The sequence below is a fragment of the Mauremys reevesii genome, linkage group 10 (genome assembly GCF_016161935.1).
Source record: "Mauremys reevesii isolate NIE-2019 linkage group 10, ASM1616193v1, whole genome shotgun sequence".
Taxonomy (NCBI): Eukaryota; Metazoa; Chordata; order Testudines; family Geoemydidae; genus Mauremys; species Mauremys reevesii.
Window position 1 is genome coordinate 69916086 of NC_052632.1, and position 26294 is coordinate 69942379.

General features: G+C 39.7%; 1 protein-coding gene and 1 long non-coding RNA gene across 13 annotated transcripts in view; one reads left to right on the forward strand and one right to left on the reverse strand.

The window, feature by feature from the left end:
- Positions 1-26294, forward strand: part of OTOA (otoancorin) — a 58144-nt gene that overhangs the window by 971 nt on the left and 30879 nt on the right. For 6 of the 12 annotated variants that reach the window (XR_005585408.1, XM_039491063.1, XM_039491066.1 and 3 more), the window contains exons 2-18: positions 3196-3285; positions 3637-3665; positions 3760-3790; positions 3883-3910; positions 4450-4537; positions 7536-7667; positions 8914-9149; positions 9376-9479; positions 12588-12694; positions 13200-13339; positions 17950-18073; positions 18650-18865; positions 19348-19515; positions 19870-20010; positions 20709-20767; positions 21243-21360; positions 21827-21900. Coding sequence is in view for 11 of the 12 variants with exons in the window: in XM_039491063.1 (XP_039346997.1) it covers positions 3204-3285; positions 3637-3665; positions 3760-3790; positions 3883-3910; positions 4450-4537; positions 7536-7667; positions 8914-9149; positions 9376-9479; positions 12588-12694; positions 13200-13339; positions 17950-18073; positions 18650-18865; positions 19348-19515; positions 19870-20010; positions 20709-20767; positions 21243-21360; positions 21827-21900 (1877 nt within the window). In the remaining variant the exon portion in view is untranslated. The other 6 variants (XM_039491061.1, XM_039491060.1, XM_039491062.1 and 3 more) reach the window with 4 other exon arrangements.
- On the reverse strand, positions 18059-24919 carry LOC120373147. Its single transcript, XR_005585413.1, has 3 exons — positions 24780-24919; positions 24270-24397; positions 18059-18190 (listed from the first exon to the last, which is right to left on the reverse strand). It is a non-coding gene; the product is annotated as an uncharacterized LOC120373147 (long non-coding RNA).

Genomic DNA, 26294 nt, shown 5'->3' on the forward strand with positions numbered 1-26294 from the left:
TTTTACAACAAGCTACCTAAAAAGCACTAGAAAAGTCAGTACAAACTAAAATTTCATACAGACAATGACATGTTTATACTGCTCTATACGCTATCCACTGAAATGTGAGTGCAATATTTATATTCCAGTTGATTTATTTTATAATTATATGGTAAAAATGAGAATGTAAGCAATTTTTCAGTAATGTGCTGTGACACTTGTATTTTTATGTCTGATTTTGGAAGCAAGTGGTTTTTTTAAGTGAGGTGAAACTTCGGGATAAGCAAGACAAATCAGACTCCTTAAAGGACTAGTCTGGAAAGGTTGCGAGCCACTGGTTTGGCTTATTTGGATGAAAGGTGTTATCGTTATGTTTCTGTATCAGTAATCATGCCTCTGGGTATTGAGAATAGCTATTTGAGGTAACACTGACCTACTACAAAGCAAGCAGGCTTCAATTAGGGCACTGTTTGAGTCAAACAATACAGTGATAAAAAGTCAGGAATTTCTAAACGCTGCCATTTGGAATAAAAAAGGCAAATAAATGGCAGGTCCCTGTAACAAAATCATGAAAAGGAAACATTCTAGATCTGAAGACAACACATTCTGCAGCATTCTCTGCATGTCATCCCTTGGAAGGGAGGAATGGCATAGCCATAAAATAAAAAAAAAAACCCAACCAAAAAAAAAAAAACCTGCTTACAATTTAAGATGAACTATTTTTGCCTGATTTTTGTTTGATAGTTTTAGTGTTTAGCAGAACACTACAAACTGTCATTAAATAAAGCTATTTAATGGCAGTGTTTTCTCATGCACTATTAGTTGTCCAGTTCCGTTCAGCCTCCTAAACACTTCATCACCTTATAGGTTTATTGAACATGCTTTAATTAAAACAAAATCATACACACGTCAGCTCAAGTTAGTTTGAACGACTAAATCAGGATTGAGAATGGTGGTGGAATGATTTGTTAACCTGTGCAGTGTAATTCTAAACTTTCCTGCAAAATTAATAGGGCAAATGCAGAAACTAACACAAGAAAGTTCATTGTCTGGGAAACTGGATATGTTTGAATGAGACAGATGTCCTGTAGAACTCGGAATGGAATAGCTGAAAGGGAGGTGCACAGAGCTTTTTAGTCTGTGCAAATGAACAGGACTAAGACGACTGGCTTCTCAAAATCAAATGCTTAAGATCTTTCATCATCCAAAAGTTTGGTTCATTGTTAATTTTATAATAAGTGTTACAGAGTTAATAAATGGAGGCATTTGTAGAAGGCAATTGGAAACTTGTTATGGTAAACAGAATAATTTAAATCTTTGCACATATACACTATGTAAATAAATGAAAATGTAGAAGAATTCAGTTTAGTAAAGAGATAAATATCTAATTTCAGAATCAGAATACAATTTACAACAGTGAATTTAACACAGAAGATAAGACAATGCATCCAAATTCTGTTGTTATAAGAATGGACAGGGTGATTGAACATGCATGCAGCTAAAATGCCACCCTATAGCACTACCCAGAAACAAGGCAGGCAAACCCACACAATGATCTCTCGCAAAGTTAGATGGTCCAGTGTGCATGGTCATCTGTAGTATTACTTTTAAAATAATAAATGGATTTTATTTTAAGATTCAATATATACGAGAGGGTACCATTTAACATCTCAAACAGAGTATGTTTCGCATTAATTCTTTTCTTTTAGCTGTTGGGAAGGTCAAGTTAGTTCTTGGGCTAGGTGCCAGATTGAGAGTCCTGAGAAGAAAATCCTCTGATTCGCCAGAGAACAGGTACGGCATGGGCTACGGCAGTGAAGGCTTCCCCACATTGCTCAATGAATATGTTCCTACCTTGATCTGGAGGTACTATCTGTGTAGGCGAGAGGCTAGTTCATTCACTGTTCTCTTTCAGCCCTTGGTCTCGGTGTTGAGATTGCTGATGAGGGTGCTAATTGTTGTGATGTGGATACATGTCTGTTTGGAACTGGACTAAGACCAGCAAACCAGTTTCACATAGGATGATTTGTGGGTTACTATCAGTCTTGGCTGCATTTGGAACCAGTGCTATAGCAGGGAAAGACTATTTTCCATTATCTGTCCCCTGAACCATTTGGTCTTTCAATAATCTTTGTGGCATGGAGCACGTGCATGAGGGATAGTGTAAGCATAGCAAAGTATGTACATTCTACTCAGTGTACCCCAACTGATGGTGAATAAGGGTTCCCACCCTTCTTCCCAAGGGGTCCTGGTCCATGCCTAGGGCTCCACAAGTCATCGTCATTATCCAGAGACTCAGAATCAGTTTGTGACAGTGAAGTTGCATGTTTCCATTTGCATGGACACCATTTCCAGAAGCTTGTTACCTAACTTACCTATCAAGCAGAGCCCTGTGGTAGCTAAAATGTCCACCTAGTTATGATGCAAGCTAACCCTCCTGCTAGGAGACTGATGGCATCAGAGGTGAGGAAAGGGAAGCACCTGCCTCCTCATACTTGCAGCAATGGTCTCCCTCTGATCCGTGCACCATGCCCTGCCCTGCCTGGAGCATCTCTCACTGGAATGGGATCAGCAAGTGCTGTGAAGGGCTTCCATACCGGGGGATTGTGTGAATGACGAAGATCCTGTAGGGATATTGGAGTAACCATTGGGACAGTCCAACTTTCTAATGCTAGCAACAGGCTTATGCTCTTTTTACACATTTTTGTTGCTCATATTGTTCTAGGGAAGTGTTAGAGAACTGATATATTCTCATTTTTATTTGGGAGCCTAATTACATCAATATGCCTCTCTTTACTTTGACATAGCTTTAAAAAGAATAAATAAAAATGTTACATAATTTCAAAGAAAGATGCATATTTCCTTTTTACTAAACTGGGTTCATCCTTTAGCTGGAATATTGTTTAGAATGTATACCACAGAGAGTAAAATTAAAAGAACTGCCTAATACAAGGGAATTAAGACTGACTGTGCACATATCAAGTTTGGGGGCTGCTATTATATTATTTTATTTTATTTATTATACTGTAGAGAAATCTAAACTAAAATCCTTGGTCCAAACACTCCTGAATCTCAGAGAAGTTATGATTTCAATCTGAACTTTGCTTCTCAGATCCATCTTTAATTTATAGCTGAAACTTTAGGATAAATATTGTATTTTGACATTGTCTTCTATTTTCTTTTGCAATCCAAATATCTTCTGACTCTAATAAACAGTAGAAGAAATGCCCAAAAATCTGAAGATATGTTTTTTATTGATATTAATGAATCATGCAGGGACTGCAAGCGGTCAGAAGTCTGATAAAGGTAAGATCAGAAATCTTGTGTAGGGGAAAGAATGTTTTGTGTATTGAAAATGCTATATGTAGTAAAATAGATTCAGTACAACTGAGAAATACGGGATCCATTTCTCTGCTGGCATAACTCATGAGTTATACCAGCAGAGAATTTGGTTAACATTGTAAATAAAAGTTTTAAAAGCAGTGACCTTTCATTATGCAATTTTTATTAGCACTATACATCTGCTGCAGGTACATTTGATTAAAGGTACTTTTCTTTAAATTAGCTTACTTATGATGCATTTATTTTATGTTTAGACTTTTTTTTATTTAAAAAGGTTGTTGAATCTAATTTTAGTAATAGGATAATCTCTTACAGATTTGCCTCCATTATTACAAAAAGCTGCGGTTAGTATTTTTATTTTATCTATCTTCCAAAATTCTGTAATATAATCTAAAAATATTTGTGTTATTACACATATTTGTTGTTTATACCCTTTAGGAGGAAATAATAGCTGGAAAATATCTGAATGGTAATATATAAAACTGTCCCTACCTATGTGTTGAAAACATTTTCAAATATCATGCAACATATTAATTCTTTTTGTTTTATTTTCTTGTTTAGCTTTCCTTGATATACTCCATTTTCAGGGGTAATGTATGACATCCTGTAATGTAGATAGTATGATGTGTATGCGCTAGAATAGAACATTATGGATAAAAAGTGTAATCAAAGAATATATATTTAGTGTTCGCTAATATTAACCTATTATGTACAGTGTATATATACACTATTAGCTCTATGACCTGCATTATCACAGATTCTGCATACAGAATTCTAAACCACCAAATCATTGTATAGTGGATTGGTGCATCTAGTTGTTATGATTCAAAACTAAAATGAAAATTAACAAGTATAAAACAATTTCTCATGCCAAAACAGAAATATACATGGAATGAGGCTGGGAATAAATACATGCTACATTATTTCAAAAACTTTTTGATAGTTAACTTTGTTAATTTTTTTCCACTAATCATGGGTTTAAGTGTAAATCTGTTTTGGCAAAAAGATTAACTAAATCCTTGCATCACTGTCTTTATTAGTAATAGTACTTGTTTGTCGTAATTATTTTCTCTTGTAAGCAAAAGTAATTTATTTTACTTGTATTTTGCTTTTTTTTTTCTGCTGTAGCACTAATGTATGGACAACAGATATGCCTAAAAAAATCATGGCATATTTCCATGCTCAGAATGTTATGTTTACTATTAGCAGCCTACAGGTTAGTACCCTTTTAAGAGACAAAACTTTCTTACTAAAGAGAGAAGGAGGAAATATTCAGAAAACTAGTGTCTGTTGTCTAAGTCGTAGAGTTAAATTATAGAGTTGACCAATAAGTCTGTATAATACTGCAGGTCCGTATTAAATTGAGGGTAGAGTACTTTGCTTTATGGCCTTCAGAAGTTTGCAAAGGACTAAGACACAAATAATAAAGAAAAGGGCCCTTTTGCTCCTCTTTTGGAGGCAAGGCAGGGCCTGAATGTTTGCACTGTAGGCTTGCATGTGCTCTTTGGTATGGTAACTGCTAGCCAAGTAACGTAGCCACACCATGTTTATCCATAAAACAGAGGATTTCCCTACCATGCTTCAGGTCTAGCTGTGCTTTGCATTACTTCTAAGGAATGTGAGATACTAGATTTCCTATAAATCTCTCTCTCCTTTGAAGACTTCACTGAACTCTGTTTTGTTAAAAAACAAACAAAAAAAACCCTTATCGTGGCCGCATAAGTAGTGCAGGAAGTACATGCCATTCGTTATCCACAGTCATTACAAATGATGGCGGCCAAGTTCAGACTTGGAGCAACGTCATCAGTGGAGCTGCACCCTTTACACCAGATCTGAATTTGGCCCCCCGAATAATAAAAAACATCTAATGTCCAATTTGCATTCTTAACTGTCTCAAAAAGCCCGTGAATCAGTGTCCCATGACTCCATTTAATCATCATAGCTCTTCCAAAACTATATGGATCCACATTAAGGTTTTGCTTTTAATTTTATTTTTTGATGCTTTCATGGAGAGCTATGATATAAGTTTAAAGTAGCCTTAGATCTCTGTGAATAGTCACAGGCATAAGGGTTATTGATTTTAAGTAGAAATAAAAGGATATGAATTAAAGTAGAAATAAAAGTTACAAGAAGGATTTAATGCAGAAGATAATCATCAGTGTAGGGAGCATTTAGAGATCCTGAACTGATGTCAATAGAGCTATGTAGATTTACACCAGATGAAGTTCTGGTTAAAGTTGTACCTGTAATTAGGCCTTCAGCTGATTATACTGGTATTTAATATTTAGGAATCTATTCTAGGAATTATTAGTGAATCAATTGGCTAACTGTAAAGCAGTTTGTACATACTGAGTATGAAGGATACAGTGTTTTAAGGATTTATATTGCGCACACAGAGCCAGTTGTATTCCAATAACAGGTACAGGAACAGTGGCTTAAGTAATATTCAGTCATAATATATCATTAGCAACTGAAAAGATTGTGCAATTTAAAAGACAGATAACCATGTCACTCATATTGCTCTGTTTATAACGAAGGCTTCTCCCATCTGTTTCTAATGAATTTAAAATCCACTTATGTTGATTAGCTTCATTAACACTTCTAAACAGTGTAGTCTTAGACTTCCTGGAACAGAAGGTATTTGCAATCTCTGGCATGGTAAAATGTGTTTTGTTTGCAATGCGGATTCTTTTGCACCCAAAGCAAAGACAACAACAAAAATTACAACTTCAAACTAGTTTTGAAATAGTCTTGTTGGAATTCAGTATAGTATTAATTTTTAGTCCAGTCTAGGGAAGAGTAAAGGTGAGATGCCAGTGCTAATCACACTTATAATGACAGGTTTCAGAGTGGTAGCCATGTTAGCCTTTATTAGCAAAAAGAACGAGGAGTGCTTGTGGCACCTTAGAGACTAACAAATTTATTTGGGCATAAGCTTTCTTGGGCTAAAACCCACTTCATTGGATGCATGCAGTGGAAAATACAGTAGGAAGATATAGATAGATATATATACACAGAGAACATGAAAAAACTGGCGTTGCCATACTAACTATAACAAGGGTAATTAATTAATGTGGGCTATTATCATCAGGGGAAAAAAAAGTTTGTAGTGATAAATGCCATCATGTGCCAGCAATGCCCCTCTGCCATGTACATTAGCCAAACCGGACAGTCTCTACACAAAAGAATAAATAGACACAAATCAGATGTCAAGAATTATAATAGTCAAAAACCAGTCGGAGAACACTTCAACCTCCCTGGTCACTCAAGTACAGACCTCAAAGTTGCAATACTCCAACAAAAAAACTTCAAAACCAGACTCCAACGAGAAACTGCAAAATTGGAATTAATTTGCAAATTGGACACCATTAAATTAGGCTTGAATAAAGACTAGGAATGGATGGTTCATTACACAAAGTAAAAACTATTTCCCCGTGTTTATTCCCCCCGCCCCCCTGTTACTCACACCTTCTTGTCAGCTATTGGAAATGGGTCATCCTGGTTACCACTATAAAAGTTCTTTTTCTCCTGCTGATAATAGCCCACCTTCATTGATTACTCTCGTTATAGTTGGTATGGCAACACCCATTTTTTCATGTTCTCTGTGTATATATATCTTCCTACTGTATTTTCCACTGCATGCATCCGATGAAGTGGGCTGTAGCCCATGAAAGCTTATGCTCAGATAAATTTGTTAGTCTCTAAGGTGCCACAAGTACTCCTGTTCTTTTTGCTGATACAAACTAACATGGCTACCTCTCTGAGACTTATAATGGCTTCTCTTAATTGTTATCTGTTCCCTCTGAGTTCCAAAACACATAGGACTTCGTTCACTGCTGGTGGGGTGTGATGTTGCTCATTGACTGAGGACCTGGCATGTACTTTCCTTCCCATTCAGTTGCATGTTTCTTTCAGCTCAGTATTCTTAATCTTCAAAGTGATTGAAGGGATTAATCATCTTAGCCTATTGTAAAGTAGAGAAGTATTATTATTCCCTTTGTTTTTTTTTACAAATGGATAAACTGAGGCATAGATGTAAAATGACTTGCGCATTGCCCCAGAGGGAGTCATTTTCAGAGCCAGGGTTAGAACTTGGGAGTCCCTACCCTTTCAGCCTGGAGCGTTTAAACAGAGAGTTTCCGGGAGTAAAAGATTAAGAGTGTGTATGTGTGTATATATATTTTTACATTTTATTATTCCCCTCCTGTCTGCAGATGTCTATAAAAAACTACCTGGAGAACCTTTTATACCAGCCCAAACAGCTGCTGTCAGATTTTCAACAGATTAATCATCAGCAGTTTCAAACTGCAGTGAAATATCTCTTCAGAAGCAAAAAGAACCGTTTTGTAAGTCACTTTGCACTCATTGTATGAAAAGTAAGAGCTGCCTTTTGATGTTTAAATAGAAAGAAGGCCAGACTGTGGGTTTTTCTGTGAATGTTTCACACTGTAACCCAGCAGACATGAATTAGGTTTGGTGTTTTACATCCCTTGTTGATTGGGTGTGGGAATATGAGAACAGTGCACTAAGCAATTATGTGGGGGACAGAGCACTCTCTTCTACCAATATAGGACCTGATACTGTAATTTGATCTGCGTGTCGGACCCTTACGCCCACATAGAGTCTTGTGGAAATCAGTGGGGTTTCACATGGGCGTCAGGGGTCCACCCACATGTATCATTTTTCAGGACTGGGGCCATCACATGTGTTTATGAATAGGGAAGAGAGGGTCTTCCGTGATGGGAGGAAAGGCCTGCAACATAAGTGTCCTGGACATGGGAGAGAGCAAACCAAGAGAAATGGAGGATGCTCCTCTGGAGACGTGATGAGTGCCCAATAATACAAGATTTTAATGTATTGTAGAGTCTGTTTTACTCAGACAGTTGCGATTCAGATCGCATTGTCATAGCACACAGGTAAGTTTCTAGAGCACTTTGGGAGCTATGTAAATAATACTGATCAGAGCTGCAAATGGCATTTTCTCACATAGTATTCACAGGTACCTCCAGGACTGATTGTGATGCCAAATCACCATCCCTAGAACTAACACTGAAACATCAGTCCTGAAAGTACTGTCTTTGAACCACAGACATTTAAGGTGGGAAATGACCTATTAGTTCTGGTCCATTCCTCTGTCAGGGCAAGAGTGTTCTTACAATGTGTTTTTAGTGTTTGTCCAGTCTTCTGAAGGATGTATGTTTGGGTAGGCATTGCAAGAAATACGGCATGTGGAAAAGGTCCATTCTGGGGGCGGGGTATGGTGATCATCTATCTACATACATACATACTTTATGCACAGGTTGCCACAAATCTTCACATTTTCCTGTGTATCCAGGCGAATACTCCTTAATCTGCAGCCATTAGTAGCCTTTTTATGCTTTTCACTTTGCTTGAGAGATTCAAGCTGATTTTTGGCCCACAGGAGAAAAGAATAATCCCCAGTAATGCAATCAGCCACAGTATTTTATTGCTGCTCTATTTCGAAATAGTGGAATATTGTGTCAACACTGCTTTTTATCAGGCCTCAAATTAAAAATATATTAAATTAATGATGAAAGTAAATATATTCTCTTAACTCTTGGATACCTGCAGGAATTGGGAAATATTGTTCTCGATCTGGACAGGATTAGGGAGAGAATTTTCCAAAGCCCAGGAGGAAACAGGACCTTGTTCCTTGTTACATTGGAGAAATGCTTTCCAGCTTTGAGCTCTATGGAATGTGTGGCTATACTAAGCCAAGTTCTGCGGGTGTCGTCAGTGAGCTATCTCCAACCTGATGTCATTAGAAGCCTCCCTAAAGATCTTCCACAAGACACTTTCAGAAACTTGTAAGTCATTTATTTCCCAATGAAAACAATCATTTCTATTGTCTTCTGATTAAATATACTTTTTTAAAAAAAGAGTTTGATATAGTTGCTCTGTATCTGGCATCAAGATACAACTTTCTATTTAGTTTTCATTCATTGTGATGCTATAAAAGCATGTTTGCTAATCTGTACCATTAAAAGAAATTCCACTTATCAATTAATTTGCATGTGCCATTTTATCATTTAGATCAGCCGTATTCAAGGATCTCTACGACAAGACAACGGCAAATGCACAAAGAACTCTGTATGACTGGATGAAGCAGATTCTACAAAAATCCTATATCACCAATGGTATGTTGAACATTAAAAGGAAGGCTTGCTTATCGATCTTGAAACATGGCCAGGAAAGGGTTAATCTTTCCTAGTGAACTTTTTTCTCATTATGAATAGTGCTGTGTTAAGGGCAGCCCTCTTAAATACTATACATCTGTCCAGCATACAGTAAACATATGTCCTTTGCTAGAGCTGCACTGCCGATACAATTATAAAATATGCTTATTCTTAAAGGTGAACTCCACCCTTGTACAGAGGACCATACACAAGGACTATGTGCCCCTTTGGTCCTGTTTCTAAGGCTTATAGGGGATTTAAGTTGTGTATTATCCTAGCGCAGGCTCTCTGCTCAGAGGTGAAGTTCACTGTGTTACCCTGTTTAGACTAGGAAAATAGGTGATCTTTGAAAATGTTAGCTACCATGTTTTTAAACACAACAGGAGGCTATGAGGGTTCTACCATTGGGGCACTGGCTCATTCAGAGAAATGACCAAATTAAAAGCAAAGTAAAGTAAATGTACCTCCTTCCCAAAAATACAATAATACAATAATACCCTCCTCCTGCCTTTCACAGCTGTCTATCTCCCCTGGCTGAGGTGCTTATTCCAGGGCCCAACAGTACAGCAAACATTCCACTAGGGGGCACCAAAGCAACAGAAACAAGACATTAGGGAAGGTCCTTAGCCACTTCAGCAGCCCTTTAGTAGTAATAGTAGCAATTTGCGCTTCCAGGGTTTGATCCTCTTCCCATTGAAATCAATGGCAAAATGCCCAATGACTTCAATGGAGCAGGATCAAGCTCCTGTGCAATCTTCCATCTAAAGATATCAGCGTAATCTGTAAACACTGGTCATGAATGAGCCTCAGACACCCCTGAGAGGTAGGTAGGTATTAACACTAGGGGTGAAAGAAACTTAAAGGACTTACCAGGGCAGCTGGGCTCCTGGGAAAGGTGTTGTGGGGAGATGGCTCTGGGCCCCTGGAAGGGGCAGGGCCTTGGGCGGAAGGGGCGGGGCTGGGACCAGACTCCCCCAGTCAGCCCTTCAGCGCTGCCCAGCCTACGCTGCTCGGGGCTCTCGCCACTGCCGTGGTAGTGGCAGTGGTGGCTGGGAGCCCTGAGGCTCCGGCAGCGATTTAAAGGGCCCCGGGCTCCGGTACCGGCTTACTTTCACCTCCGATTAGCACCATTTTACAGATGGAGAAACAGAGGTATATTACTTGCCCACAGCAAGTCTGAGCCAGAGTTGTAAAGAGTCTAGATCTTCTGACTTCCAGATTTGTGTGTTAAGTACAAACACATCCTCCTTTAATTAACAAGTGAATATACAGCCAAGAAGTAACTGAGAGTTACAGTGCCCCACCTAAGAGTTCCAGCACTGGCAAATGGTCTTGGCTGTCATGGTCTCTTGCTTGCTCCTGTGACCATTATGGATTAGGAACAGTATGAAGACAACATGAAGCACGGAGCTTTCACACCCCTCTGCAGCAACCCCTCCTTCCACTGCAGCTCAGCAATGTAAGAATCTTGAAACATACCACGTATCTGTGTTATGTAGTAGGTTGCCTTCCCAACATTTTTACTAGTTTTTGTTACAGATATTTCCTCATTGCCATTCCACAGGAATATACAAGAGAGCTGTTTCATAGCCGCATGTCTTCCTGTCCTGTTGTGCCAAGGTCTTAGGATCAACATAGATGACATGTTGTTTTAATGTCTCAAAAACATCTCTCTAGAGATTTGTTTCTAAGTAACTCAGCTAATTCTCATTTCTTTCCTATTAAAAATACCAACCTCTCCAATGATGAAGAACTCCGGTGGCTTTTACAAAAACGGGTGCTGATGTGTTTTATATTTTCTGCCTGATTTTTAAAGAACAAAAAAAGGCTCCAGGGACCCTAGTCTCCAGTGTTGCCAAAAGCAAGTTTCCTTGTCTATTAAATGCTACAGTCAGGATCTTTACATTGTGAAAATTCCTTCCCCCAGCTCTTTCCTCTTTTCTCTCCCTTCCTGTCTCTTAATGTGCTTGGTGGTGGGAGATAGTATGGTCTAATGATGAAAGCATGGGACTGGATACAAGGACTTTTGGAGTCTATTCTGAACTCTCTTTCACCATATCAACCATTATAAGGCAGTCACTTAAGATCTGTGTTTTCAAAAATGCCCACTAATTTTGGATGCCTCAGTTTGAGAAACGATTTTTTCAGAGATGTTGAAAACTCCCTGAAGTGTATTCATGACTATTAATAGAAATCAACTAGAGTTGTGGGTGATCAGTATCTCTGCAGATCAGGCTGCAGAGATGTCAAGCTGAGCACCCAAATATTGAGACACCCAAAATTCATAGCCACTTTTAGAAAATTTAAGCCTTAGCTGCTCTGTGTCTCAGTTTTTCCAATTGTTAAATGGGGATAATTATTTCCCAGGGCTGTTGTGATTGTTTATTTGTAAAACATTTTGAGGTCCTTGGATTGTGCTATATAAATGGAAATGATTGTTCTTCTTATAATAAGGTATTGTATTTCTTCAGTTTTTATCCTAATTTATGGCTGTACTAAATATTTTTTACTTTCTCTGAGGTTAATATCAGTTCAGTTAACAATGAGAGTATTCTGTATAGTCATAGCATATAATCAGTCATTTAAAGGAACCCTGTCCGGTTAATAATATACAAATATAAAGTGCTTTTACCTATGTTACCAAATAACACATCTGATTATGAAAACTTCTACTTTTACTTTTGCATTTTGTTTAGTTTAGGCAGTACAGACAGGCTAGTCATTTTCACTTTCTGATTCTCATTATTAGCATGGAGCTGCAATAGATGGATGCACAAACCTCAGCTGAAAGTTTTAAAAGCAAACAAAGATGATTTATTGACATTTAAAATATTAATGAATACACTTCTGTTATTAATGTTTGCAAAATGTTGGTTATAACTCATCTCCTCCCCACCATTTATGGATTTAAACTATCTGACATTGTCCATTTTTAAGAGCAGGACCTAGTAGTGTTATGAGTTTAGAGATCCTTTGATTATCCAGCAATGAAGATGTATAGAATATAATGTTTATTTGTAATCACAATGACATTCTTTACATTTGAATGAGTATTTTTGTACAAAACAGAGTTAAATGATTCAACCTCTTGGGTCAGTGCAGAAAATCTATGGATTTTGGGAAGATACATGGTCCATCTTCCATTAGAAGAAATTATGAAAATTAATCTGAATGAAGTAAGTAGAAAAATGTGTTTGGATGTATCAGTTATCCAGTGATGTGATAGAATGATCACAGGCACAAATTTAAAAATGAAAGATTGTGTATGTTTAAAATGGTTTAGTTGCAAACTAAATCCAAATGTTCAGTTGATCATTTATTAATGAACCACTCCACTGCCTCTTTTAAAACTGAAAAATGTACAACATCCGTAAATGCTTAATTAGATGTGTATGCTTGTCATTGTCTCTTTCCCACAATCTATCTCCATCAAAACTTCCATGGGCTGCACTGAGAGCTCTTCAGATGAGGCAGGATCAGGCCCCCCATGAGATTGCAAATTATCTAGGTATGATACAGAACTACTGGTCTTTGCCTTTTTAAACTTTGTATTATCCAGATTGCTGTTTGTGCCATCTGTGTAATCTGAAAGGAGGCAGATGATAGTTTATAGTATCAAACGTATTAATGTCTTTAGTTTGTATAGATTCCTAATAATATGCTTTTGTTTGTACTAATGAGATGAGACTATTCATAAGCTATGACAATGCAACCAAGCAGCTGGATACAGTGTATGATATAACACCAGAACTCGCGCAAGCTTTTCTAGAAAGAATAAACTCATCAGGATTTGATCTGAGAAACACTTCAACTATTTACAGGCAAGCAAGACTTATTTTCATTTTTAGCTGTCTTTGAAAATGCTTTTCTGGAGTGAAGTGGAGGGAAGGGAAGGGAGAGACTGGATGCCGCATGGGATTGTTAGAATATCATGGTCTTTTACTTCTAAATTGCTGGTGAAAACTGCCACTGGTTAGTAATAACCAAGAGTTGTTGCCATCTGATGAATTTTTGAAAGAGCTTCTAAAATAACTTGATGGTCTCACACCAGCTTCCTTGTAGACAGGTGTCCATGTTATTAGTAGCGCCCAAGAATCAGGGTTCCATTGTGCTAGGCATCATATAGACAAATAAGATAAGATATTCCCTGCCTGAGTGAGCTTGCAACCTATATGTCAGGCATAATTTCACAGGTGGATGAAACACTCAGAAAAGGTGTGTGTGTGGGGGGGGGTAGTTTAGGAGGATGAAGTTACAATAAAACAAATTCGTTTTTAGCAGAAAAGAAGACTCAGCTAGCCACCAGCCTAACCATTGCGTGATGGTATTGATCTGTAGGCATTATGGCAGAATAGACTTTGAGGAGGGAATCACACATGCACTAGCCACCACCACCACAAGTGTCATTAATTGATACTCACATTACCAGTTGTAGCAGAGAGGCCTAGGAGGAAATAGGTAAAAAGAATGATCTAGCCTCCCCACTTTAGTGGGCTCTCGGAGGCATAGGCGCCAACTCTCTGGGTGCTTCAAAAAAATAGTGGGTGCTCAGCACCCACCGGCAGCCCCGTGGATCAGCTCTTCCCCCTCTCTCCCAGCACCTTCCGCCTGCCTCAGATCAGCTGTTTAGCAGTATGCAGGAGGCACTGGGGGAGCAAGGGTGGGGTGCACTTGGGGGAGGGGGCAGTGGAGAGGCGGGGTGGGAGCTTGGGGGAGGGGGCGGAGTGGGAGGGGGGTTTGAGCACCCTCCAGCAACTCATAAAGACGATGTCTATGCCCTCAGTATTGCATTAAGTCACATTTGCATGCATTGCTGACCTTCTTGTGACACTTCTGTGGGTAAACAGAGGACCTCCAACTTCAGGGCTGTCAAACCAGCACTAAACTCACTTTAACAATAATAGCAATAAGAATGAAAATGAACCTTTCTCGTGAATACTCAGTGTGAACCACCTGCAAGAACATTTTGTTCCTTTACATTTATATTACATTTTGTCATATAAATGATCCTATTTAGCCCCAAGACACCACTCTCTGGAGTTGTTTGCAGCCCCCTGAGGCAATTCCTTGGACTTTTCAAATGTATAAAGAATAGGCTTTATGACTCCAATTCTTTTCTCATTACACCAGTGGAACTTTATTAATTTCAGTGGAGTTATTCCTGAATTACACTGGTGGTAAGTGACAGGAGAACCAGGCCCACCATGTATATTTCTGTGTCAAGAATGAGGGGGGGAAAAAATCTCACAAATGGTTTTACTATCCATGTAAGGTGCCAACTTCTTACTAACTGGAGGAATGTCATGCTCCAAAGTCCTTAATATAGTCCATTTTACCACACCCTTATTTTATTTTACACATTTTAACCCTATTAATGCTCTTTTAAGAACTAATATTATTTATTGCTGCTAATCCCAAGGGAGATTAGGAGCCTTTGGTGGCAATGGAGTAATGCATCAGATAGTAACTATTTGTTATAGAAGTGCAGTTATAGATACTTTGTTGATTTGCCTGTTAGTCTGATGATGATGATCTGCCATGACTTCTGTTGGGCCACTAAAACAGTGGGTTGTTACATTGCTAAGCGATTTTCTGTTGAGGGACTAGAGCAGGGGTCCCCAACCCCCGGTCCGCAGCCCGGTACCGGTCTGCGGCCTCTTAGAAACCGGGCCGCGAACCGACCCAGTGGAGCTTCCGCAGGCGTGCCTGCGGGAGGTCTACCCGAGCCGCGGGACGAGCGCTCCCTCCGCAGGCATGACTGCGGACGGTTCGCTGGTCGCGCGGCTCAGCTGGACCTCCCGCAGGCATGACTGCGGAGGGTCCGGCAAATGCCGCCCTGGGGGGCAGGACGAAACCGGTCCCTGATCCTAAAAAGGTTGGGGACCCCTGGACTAGAGGAAGTAAAAACTGTCTGAACCCATCTCACTACAGACTTTTACCAAGTTTGTTACTAGGCTGCAGCATAGCTAGCAGCTGGTTCAGTTTATGTCCATAAACCACATAGTTTAGACACCAGTCCTGGTGGGCCCATGTTCTGCACATTGATCCTGTCTGTGAGCAGGGCTGTAGCATGAATGTCAAGCTGTAGCTGCACTCTCCCGTTGTTCCAGCCTTATGTAAATGGGATTGCTAACAGGTTGAAAGATTAAATATAGGGGCAAGGCCAATACTGTAGCCTTTTTTGCTCATGTGATGACTAATCATTGACTGTAAGTGCAGTAGAAGTAGAAAATGCTCATCAGAGAGCTCTGATATTTTACCATGACTATGATATGGCCATGAGGTCAAATGTGTCCATGTGGCTGATGCACAAAGGTCCTGTCAACCTGACAGCTGAAATCATGCATTCAACAAATGCCTCTGGAAATGGCTGTTCACAGCATGTTTTTCCTAACCAGTGTGGACAGATTTTTTTTCTTTCTGTGTTATGAAACTCTGCTATATACTTAACCAGGAGGGTGCTGAGTGAAACAGTCTGTAGCGAAGCTTTGTAAAACAGTTAAGTTTTACAAGCTTGCAGTAACTGTTTGAACTTTATTGTGTTCTTAATATAGTTTTAGTTACTGGTTCGAATCAGCCAGAAGGGTATTAGGCATGTAATCCTCAGCCATACACACAGTTGTATGCCCTGCCCATGCTAGGAAACAAAAGCATGTTTCATAGAATATCATAGAATATCAGGGTTGGAAGGGACCTCAGGAGGTCATCTAGTCCAGTGGTTCCCAAACTTTAACAGCCTGTGAACCCCTTTCACTAGCATGTCAAGTCTTGCGAACCCCCTCCTAAAAATGAATCTTTCCAGGGATTTTCTCCTGTACCTGAGTATAAATTATAAAAGCAGTGATCTTGGAAATATAAAATTTGTGTTTATGACATGCTTATTACACACTATTTATTATTAATTATTTATCATTACAGTATTTTTATTACATTATGAAAACGGCAACACTCTTCCAAGATCTCACTTTTCCAAGATCTCACTCAAAAGAGTTCCTCCTACACAAGCATTCAGGTCTTGAGCAGTCCAGGCAAACAGCACACGTTATAAAAAAGCTTAAACTTGTTCTTCATAATAATTTAAAAAACAATACTAGCTGCCTATTTAATTTTAAAAACAGCAAAAAATATTCACCTCCCTTTCCGTTTCTTATAAGGAGTCTTGATGTTTAAATCTCCTCAGTGTGATAGATATGCTTGCTTTGATTTGCTTAGCTCTTGGAAGTCTAGGGGCTCCGGGCTGCTGGCCCCATGCTGCCTGGGATCCCTAGGGACAGTTCTGTCCACCATTAGGGAATTTTTTCCCGAGAACCCCCTATAACGTTTCCTGAACCCCAGTTTGGGAATCACTTATCTAGTTCAGCCCCCTGCTCAAAGCAGGACCAATCCCCAACTAAATCATCCCAGCCAGGGCTTTGTCAAGCCTGACTTTAAAAACCTCTAAGGAAGGAGATTCCACCACCTCCCTAGGTAACCCATTCCAGTGCTTCACCGCTCTCCTAGTGAAAAAGTTTTTCCTAATATCCAACTTAAACCTCCCCCACTGCAACTTGAGACCATTACTCCTTGTTCTGTCATCTGGTACCACTGAGAACAGTCTAGATCCATCCTCTTTGGAACCCCCTTTCAGGTAGTTGAAAGCAGCCATCAAATGCCCCTTCCTTCTTCTCTTCTGCAGACTAAACAATCCCAGTTCCCTCAGGCTCTCCTCATAAGTCATGTGCTCCAGCCCCTTAATCAAACATCACCTCTGGCTCCCCCTGCCTCTGAAAATGGTTGTCTTGTGAGGGTAAATAGTACAACAGAGCATTGCAAATGGCTACAGTCATTTTGTTGGGTATCAATTGGATTTTCTTACAACTGCTGTTGAACAAATCTACGTCCAGTGGGGTAGCCACATAACTCTGCCTGTGTGGTGGATAGGGAGCTATGCTAGATGTGAAACATGGTAGATTTTTATTTATTTAGATTTAAAACGATAAAATAAAACCTATCTAAGACTCTAGATGCCCTGCACATTAATTAATTATACAATACAGTGAAATCCCAGCAGTATTAAAATAATAATTCCAATTGGAACTCAGCCTGTCAGACACCTACAGAGCATCCTGTCCACCCCTTCAACCTTTCTAAAGTGGGGATTATACCCAAAATCCTTCCAAAGGGAGCAAGTTCCAAAAGTGGGCTCCTTAAACTGAGAGAATCCTGCCACAACATATTGAATCATTAACCTAAGTTCTGACAGCAAGCGCTTCCCAACTGATTTTAACAGAATACAAGAGAGTTTAGGTCTCAGACCATTCAGGGCTATAAAGATTGTAATTCAAGGTGTTGGTGACAACTAGAAGTGATCCGAAAGCTAGTTAAAGACTATGAGCTCAGGAGCTGCATTCATGTATCTGCAGTTAGCTAACTTATTTCTGGTCTCATACAGGTTAGGCTTGTTGGTTTGTTTTTATGACAATATGGAACAAATGGATGCCATTGTGGCACGGGTTTTACTTCATCAAATGATGAAATGCAATCAACTGAGAGGATTCCAGGCTGATGTTTATAAGGTGTGTATTTGTTCACTCTTGTGTGAACTATCCTAGCTAATCTGTTTCTCACCCTCCCTTTTCTAGGATAAATTTCTTCTTTAAAATCCAACAAGAAAGGAGTGACAAATCACTGACCTGCAAGAAATACATAAAAAAGTACTTGAATAAGTAATGCAAAAGATAAAAGTCCATTGACGCTTTTAACAGCATTTAGTCCTCTCAGCCTGTTTCCTCACTCTTCATATTTATTTGCCATCTGTGGGTCTACTTCAGGATTTCTGTGAAGTAGGTTCATAGAATATCAGGGTTGGAAGGGATCTCAAGAGGTCATCTAGTCAAACCCTCTGCTCAAAGCAGGACCAATCCCCAGACAGATTTTTGCCCCAGAGCCCTAAATGTCCCCCTCAAGGATTGAACTCACAACCCTGGTTTTTAGCAGGCCAATGCTGGTTCTTGCTAAATGCTTGCTTCTGGTGCTGATGGTTAGTCAGAAAACCCTGATAATGTTTGGGTAACAATGGAAATTAGATGTTCGCAAACCTCCCTGCTCTTAAATACAACTTCATGCTCTGCATCTGCCTTCTCTTGATGTAGCTCAAAGCTCAACTCCTAGACATTGCAATGCAAAACCAGACCTTGAATGATACCCTTGGGTCGCTGTCAGATGCAGTGGTTGGATTGACTTCAAGTCAGCTGGACTCTTTGTCACCTGAAGCCGTGCATAATGCTATTTCAACATTAAACCAAGTCTCTGGATGGGCAAAAAGCCAAATTATGGTTTTATCCAGCAAATACCTCACTTATGAAAAGGTACATTTGGGATTTTTCTGATATAACTTTATCACATTTGATGAAAACAAAGTGCAGGAACCTTTTTTTTCAACTGCAACTGTTGATTTTGATAAGTTTGTAATCCAGAGTTTTACTCTATAATTTATTCTCCGTACAAGATTTCTGTAATGCTCTCATTGACAGAGCTGGTCAGAAAATTCTGTTTTAAACAGTGTTTTAGCACAAAATAGGAAAATATAGTGCCTAAGATATAACTTGACATAGGAAGAATGTGCATTTTTAGTACACAATTTTACTTTCAGCTCTGAGTTGCTGCCACAATTAGCTGAACTTTAAGAAATGTTAAAACTGTTACTGGAGGTTCTACATTCCAAAGGTGAAATTTAGACAAGAAACATATTGCGCATCTAGTATTAATGGTTCTGAAGTTTTACTTTAAAGATTTCTGCTAAACGTGGATTTGAAAACTTCCCCTTTTGTTTCCTCTGATCTCTGTATAGGTTTTATCATTTTATAACATTAGTCAAATGGGGGCTTTGGTGACTGGAATTAGTACTCAATCATTCTACAACATGAACCCAAAGGAGCTCTCTCAAGTTATTAGAGGCACCTTATCCCAGTATGCCTCTGATTTATCACCTGCACAACAACAAGGTATCCTCACTAAGGTAATAGTAAATTCTTAATCCCCCTCTCCATCTGCACCAAAGCACAATGACCTTATATGCAGAACATGATTTTTTTAAAACACTGTAAATTACATGTGGATTTTGGCTGAATTGTTCACTGAAATAATTACTTGCTATTTGTATTCTGTTTTCCTCTCAAACGCCAAATACACTTAAAAAGTTATGTACTTTACCCTCTGTCATTCAGTAACATGTTAATTCTGAGTAGTGAAGTAACTCTTTACCTGCAGTCTCTTAAGGAATATTACATTGAATTGAAAGAATTTAGTCAAATCCTATGAATCTGGAAATAAACTCTAAGTCCCATGTACTGCCTTTTTTCCTCTTTATTAGATGCTTGCGTCTAGAGATCTTTCCTCAGCAGTCACAGATATACAAGGAGCTTTTTTTAAAGAAGTATGTCTTTCTGATTTATGGAAGGAAACTGGTTTTAACTCTTCAATAGTAAAAGAAAAAGAATTACGGACGAGCCAGGTAATGAGTAGTTATAGTATTTCCATTTCCACTATGACTGATGCCTTTATAAATACAAAGAATAGATTTCCTCTGAAGCACAGTAAAACACTTCAAGACAATTTTCTAAGGGGTTCTCTCTTGATTAGGATCCCAGGCCACATTTCTCCAATAGGAAAAAAGTCATAATTACTATTGTTTTCCCTTCCTACTCCATTTCCAGAGGTGTATTCTGTTGCTTACTGGACAACGGGAAGAGTAGAGATAGAGACGCATAAATTCAGAATGAGATTGGAGAATATGGGTAGGAGGAAGGAATCAATCCAAATATGCTTTGATGACACCCACAACCAAAGGTCTCACTGACCTCGTCAGTATTATAAGGAATTTTATATAAGAATAAACTGTTCTTTAATATACTAGGCACAAAGCTTGTCAAGATTCTGCCACATATTTCTTCTTCCTGCATTTTGTGTAATTGCCACTTGCATTTGAAACCAATCCTGTAGTCTATACATAGAGGTATCATGATCATTGTCTAACCTACATGCCATCACTTAAGTCAGTGATAATGACTGTTCCTGTGAATAGGGGTTGCTGGGCTCGGGCCTCACAATCATGTTTAATGCTTTTAAAATTCATATGAAAGATACTATAGTATTTCCTTGAGCTATCATACAAATTACCCAGGATGCACTGTCATGTATTTTTAATTTCAGGCCTTGTTTCTCTATGAATTATTGTCTAAGAAAACAACAGCTCCCGCTGATCTCTTAAGGTATGGATACTAGTCTCACTGTTTCACACCCAGGTGAAATGTGTTTGAAACCTCATTTTGTTATCAGAGTGGCAATGAAACAAAGTCTTCTATAACTCTCAAAATATTTTACATTTATATAGCACCTTTCATCTCATGGGACCCCAAGCCCATTCATCTTTCTCATAAAGAGGAGCCCTTAAGCTCAAAAGATATATGAAAAGACCCCCAAAGATCTTGATCAACATTTTTCAGTTTAGGCTCAGCTCTGCTTTCCGATGGCTTTAATGATTCATTATCAGAGAAGGCCACGAAGAGGCAGGGGGTGAGGAGGGGAGGTGAAAGGAAGAGGAGGGCACAAGGGTGGGAAGGAATGAAGAGGTGTCCAGAAGGGGTTCTTTCTTGGGATTTGGTCTGTAGAATGAAAGAGATGACGATCCTCTGCCCTGGATCATGCTAACAAATTCATGAACTCATGTGTTGTACTCTCTATCAGTATAGGGCAGTTGGTGAAAGGAGTAACATGCCAGCAGATTGAGCGTATGAGCACCGACTCATTTCTAAATAATTTCAGATTCTTTGAACAGAATCTCCAGTTGCTTTCTCCATATCAGGTAAAATTGGAATCATAATAGTGTGTATATATTTGTCTAGATACATAATCTAATACCCAAACTGTAGGTGGATTAGAGCAGGGTGAATTCATAATTTTTTTTTCAGTGAATTTCAAATCTTCTGTGTGAACTGTCCATTAACAGATTAAATTTTCACTATTTCATTTGTAGTTCAAGAATTAATTGCAGAATAATTCCTGCAGTTCATTCTTGATTTGGAGCTAATTCATGAATAATCTATTTAAAACTCATACAAACCCTGATATGCACCCAAACATGGGCCTTTTCATCTCTGGCACACAGGAAGAGGAAGCTACAAACAACTTTGTAGAAATTGCGTGCATGAAAAAACTCTCTGAAGATAAGCATAATTCTACATATGCTAATTTAAAAAATGTAATAAACACCATATGCATTCTTCCTCAGAATTCATAAGTGCTTAAGATTCTAAATATTTTGTTTTCAGGTTAACTGTTTGGCTTGGAAATTTTGGAAAGCCTCCAACACATCTATCCCTCCCTTTCTCTTATCAGTGCTTCCGTAAGTTCTTCCTATAATATGCATGGCAATATGTTCCATTTAATCCTCAACAGCTTTTTTTACTTAACCATTTTAGTGCCAGAGAAGTGGATGACTCAAGCAAATGATAGTTTTATATGTAAGTCACTGGTTCCAGCCAAATCAGTATCAACCAAAAGTTGTTACCATTTGATGAGTGTTCAGTGATTTGTGTGAAGCATGTCAGTTTTAATCCCTGGTTCCAGTCACTTCATGAGAACCATCACACTTGGAATTTATTGACGTATGTAGAACTGTTATAAAGACTGAATTGCCTTCTTGCCCTTTTGAAGTGGTTTCTCTCCAGGAAGGATTGAGGCACATTGACAGGGTATTGTGTGGAAAGCTTGCGCTATACCTGCTCTATGAATGAACAGAGGACTTAATTCTCTGGGCCTTTCCATTCATCACCTTTCATAATTGCTAAATTCACTTACATTTGTTTGTTTATTTTTTGTTTAACGATACAGACATTTTGTGATGCCTGCCTTACCAAGTAGAGCTGTTGGGGGTGGGGGAGTTTAGTATGCCTCATGGAAAAATTTGAAAAATGAATTTTTTAAATTTAATTTGAAATTTTCAGTGAAATGGGGTTTTGTACAAATTTAATTTTTTTTTTAATTTTTCAAAAATTTCTGTTCTGCTGGGAACATTCTTTCTCTTTGGGGGATGGGCGGGGAAGAGCAGAGTGAAAAAGTCAGTGGTTCATTTCTCCATTCCTTCCTCCCACTCATGAAATTTGTAATGAACAACTAAAATTTCTGACTTAAATGTAAATAATTCCTTTTGGTTGACAGAGGATTTTCTATCAGGGAAAAAAACTTTTGATGGAAATATTTGGATAAACTCTGGTACCAGGCATGGCTGACAGAGACCCCCTTATGTTGCGTCATCTTCTATTCCATCAGAAACAGCTGGTATACTCTGATGCTCTTGACTTCACAGGACTGCTCATTGAGAGCACAGAAACATTTGGAGAGCCTGGCTGGCATAGCTTTGGGATTTGATTCAATTCTAAAAGGCTGTCTGCCACTCAGATGGAAAACCATATAACTTTGGTTTCATTTGGCAGCCCTTCTTAGAGTGACATGTTCCAAATATTCTTATCAGTAATCCACCCACTGCATCTTGACTCATTAGAGAGATGAGAAATGCTCGCCTCCATTGTAGGTTTTTGCAGCTATATTTACTTTAGAGTCCTCTAAAAGGTGCCAACTGGAGGATTTATTGTTTTTGTGTTAACTGTTTACAAGAGTGCTTTTTCCCCTATAAAATATTCTGTTCAACTTAGTTGTGTTGGCCATGTCTGCACTGGTAGTGCTGTCAAGCTCTGCTACATACTTGCATTTTATTTTATAAAATAAATTAAAAACTACCTTTGAGGAGTTCACTTGCAAAGGGTGACTTTGGAATGTATTCTGACTTTATCACAGTGGTCATTATGTAGTAAAGCTTCTTAGTCAGCCCAGTTGTCTAGAGATAGCACAGCACATTGCCATATGGGAACTCAAAACTGGATGTTGTTTGGTCCTTTGCTCCAGCATAGGGAGAGACTGGGAGCACTCCAGACTAGTGGTTCTCAAACATCTCTCTGTGGCCTGTCAGTAGTCAGCAATTTGAGTCTCTAGAGGTGTCACGCACTACTCCTGACAGGGTGATAGTGGTCAGTGGCGGCTCCAGGCACCAGCGCTCCGGTCCCTGCAAGGGCGACAGTCAGGCAGCTTTCGGCGGCTTGCCTGCGGAAGGTCTGCCGGTCCCACGGATTCAGCGGCAATTCGGCGGCAGGTACGCTGAAGCTGTGGGAGTGGCGGACCTCTCACAGGCAAGCTGCCAAAGGCTGCCTGACTGTCGTGCTTGGGGCGGCAAAAAAGCTAGAGCCGCCCCTGACAGTGGTAGGCTTGCATTGCTCTCTAGCAATCCCTCTAGCCAACTCAGGAGTCTTTTCAGAGCCTGCACCCATTCTTTTACACTATATAATGAATAACCAATAAAGAGAGCTGCCAGTGCAGAAACCTTCTATAACCTTTATGTTCATGCATTTGTCTTACCCATTTCTAAATAAAATAAAAATGGGTAGACAAGTCCTTTGACTACAGCAGCTCTCATTCCCCTTAGGATACAGGATGTTTACACTACAACACCTGCAGCTGGCCCATGACAACTGACTCAGGCTTGCAGGGCTCTGGCCTTGAAGCAGTTTCATTGCAGTGTAAACGTTCCAGGGCTCAGGTTGCAACCTAAGTTCTGGGACCCTCCCACCTCGCAGGGTTCTAAAGCCTGCGCTCCAACCTGAGCCCGCACATCTGCACCAGGGTTACGTATGGACGCTTTGGCTGGCAAGTCAACCACACCTGGAGCTTGGATCCTGGCTCACACTCCAGTCAGAGATGTCATCTGGTTGAGCCTTTTCTCCTTAGACAGGGCAGGGTTCTGGTAATTTCATCTCACTGTGCCGATCCGAGGCAGTTGATTTCAGGAGCTAATGAAAAGCCAAGAGAGTGAGAGATATAATAGAAGAAAATAAGGGTGCAGAAAATAACACAAAGGGAAGGGAAATGGAACAGGATATTTTATGCACCACTGCAGTGCAGGTAATTCGGTAACCCCACTGATGGGCTGAGGACTGGGTTCAGGAATCTCAGATGAAAAACAAAGTTACTAAAACATGAACAAGGCCTGCTGGCCTTCCTTTCATTAAAAAAGTAATGAGATGGGTAGAGATGAGAGTGTGGGGAATGTGTTTGGGAGAGATGAGTTGGGAGATGAGTTGTTTTTTTCCAAAAATCTCTTTTTATTAACCCCCCAAAGGAAAAAGTCTCCTCATTATTTTGCCCACCAGTTCGGCCTAATATCCACCGTACCAATTTCGGTTCATTAATTTCCGGCACCACATCTTCTTACTAAGCATGATTTCAATAGTCCTTGAACCATATCAATAAACCCTATTTGTTTGGCCTATTCCAGTTTCTCTGTCTGGTTTTCTTCTTCTTGACATTCACTATTGAAAACAATTTGACCTATTTTCCACTGGTATTTTCCAAGCAGGCAAAAAGTTATAGGCTATTGTGACATCTTATGAACTCCCACCTACTTTTTCCATTTGCACTCACAATTGGGATACATTTTTAGACCCAATAATGCCATCAGGCCATATCTATTCTAAATGAAGCCCAATGAAAACCTGTATGAAATATTCTAATATCACTTGCTATTTTTGGCACCTCAGAGAACAAGCAGAGACATAGTCCCTCTCCCAGAAAGCACACAATCTAGATTTGACGTCACAGCTAGGGAGGATCAAACAGACCCAATAAAAAGAGAGGGAGAGGGAAGGACAAGGGTGACCAGGAAAAGCTCACATGGTGACATTGCTGTGCACTTTGAGTGTTCCTTTGAAAGTTAACAGTATATTATTCCCCCGCCCCTTCCCCCTTCGTTTCTTGTAGGTAAGAAGGCAGATTTTCGTTCTGGGGAGGGATTTTTGTTAAAGAAAGTTAACGTTCACAGCCAGTAACTGCTTTGAGGAGAGGCCTCCAAAATACCTACAGGGATTAATTTACATTATGGAATAATGACCTGCGAAAGTTCAGCTCAGGATAAGATACGGGCCTATAGGAACATGCACACACTTACTTTTCAGTTGTGATCTTCCCTGTGTTACTGATGTAACCCCTCAGATGTAAGTGTTATAATGAGAGAGTGGTCCAAGCTACAGTGTTCAAATTGGGATCCAAACTTCCCCAGAGTTCAAAGGTGCTCAAATCCAGTAGTTCGGTTTGACCCATTCTAGAGAACTGAACCAACCACCAAGTACAGATGAGGTCTGAACTTCCCCAATATTGTGGAGAGCTCCTACCCAGGGTTCTAGTTCAAACTCCTCTCTAGGTATAATGAAAATAGCTCAAAGAACCTACAACACCACTTCATAGAACCTTTACAGAGAAGGACATGAACAGTGCTGCTTGAATGGGGTAATTAGTTTATAATTGTGGGCCAAATTCAGAAGCCACATGTAAGTTTGACCAGTGGTCCGGGGCCCCCTGGGCAAGCAGGTTTTAGGGGGTCCGCAAAGCAGGGCCGGCATTAGACTTGCTGGTGCCCAGGGCTGAAAACCGAAGTCCCGCCATGCAGGGCTGAAACCCAGCCGGCTGGGGCTGGGGCTGAAGCTGAAGCTGAAGCCTGAGCAACTTAACTTCACGGGGGCCCCCTATGGCATGAGGTCCCAGGCAAATTGCCCTGCTTGCTACCCTCTAATGCAAGTCCTAGCTTTTATATGCAGAAAAACAGTTGTGGCACATAGAGTTTTTATACCATGTTGGGGGAGTGCCTCAGAAAAAAAAAGGTTGGGAACCCCTGAGTTAGACCTCCTTAAGCTG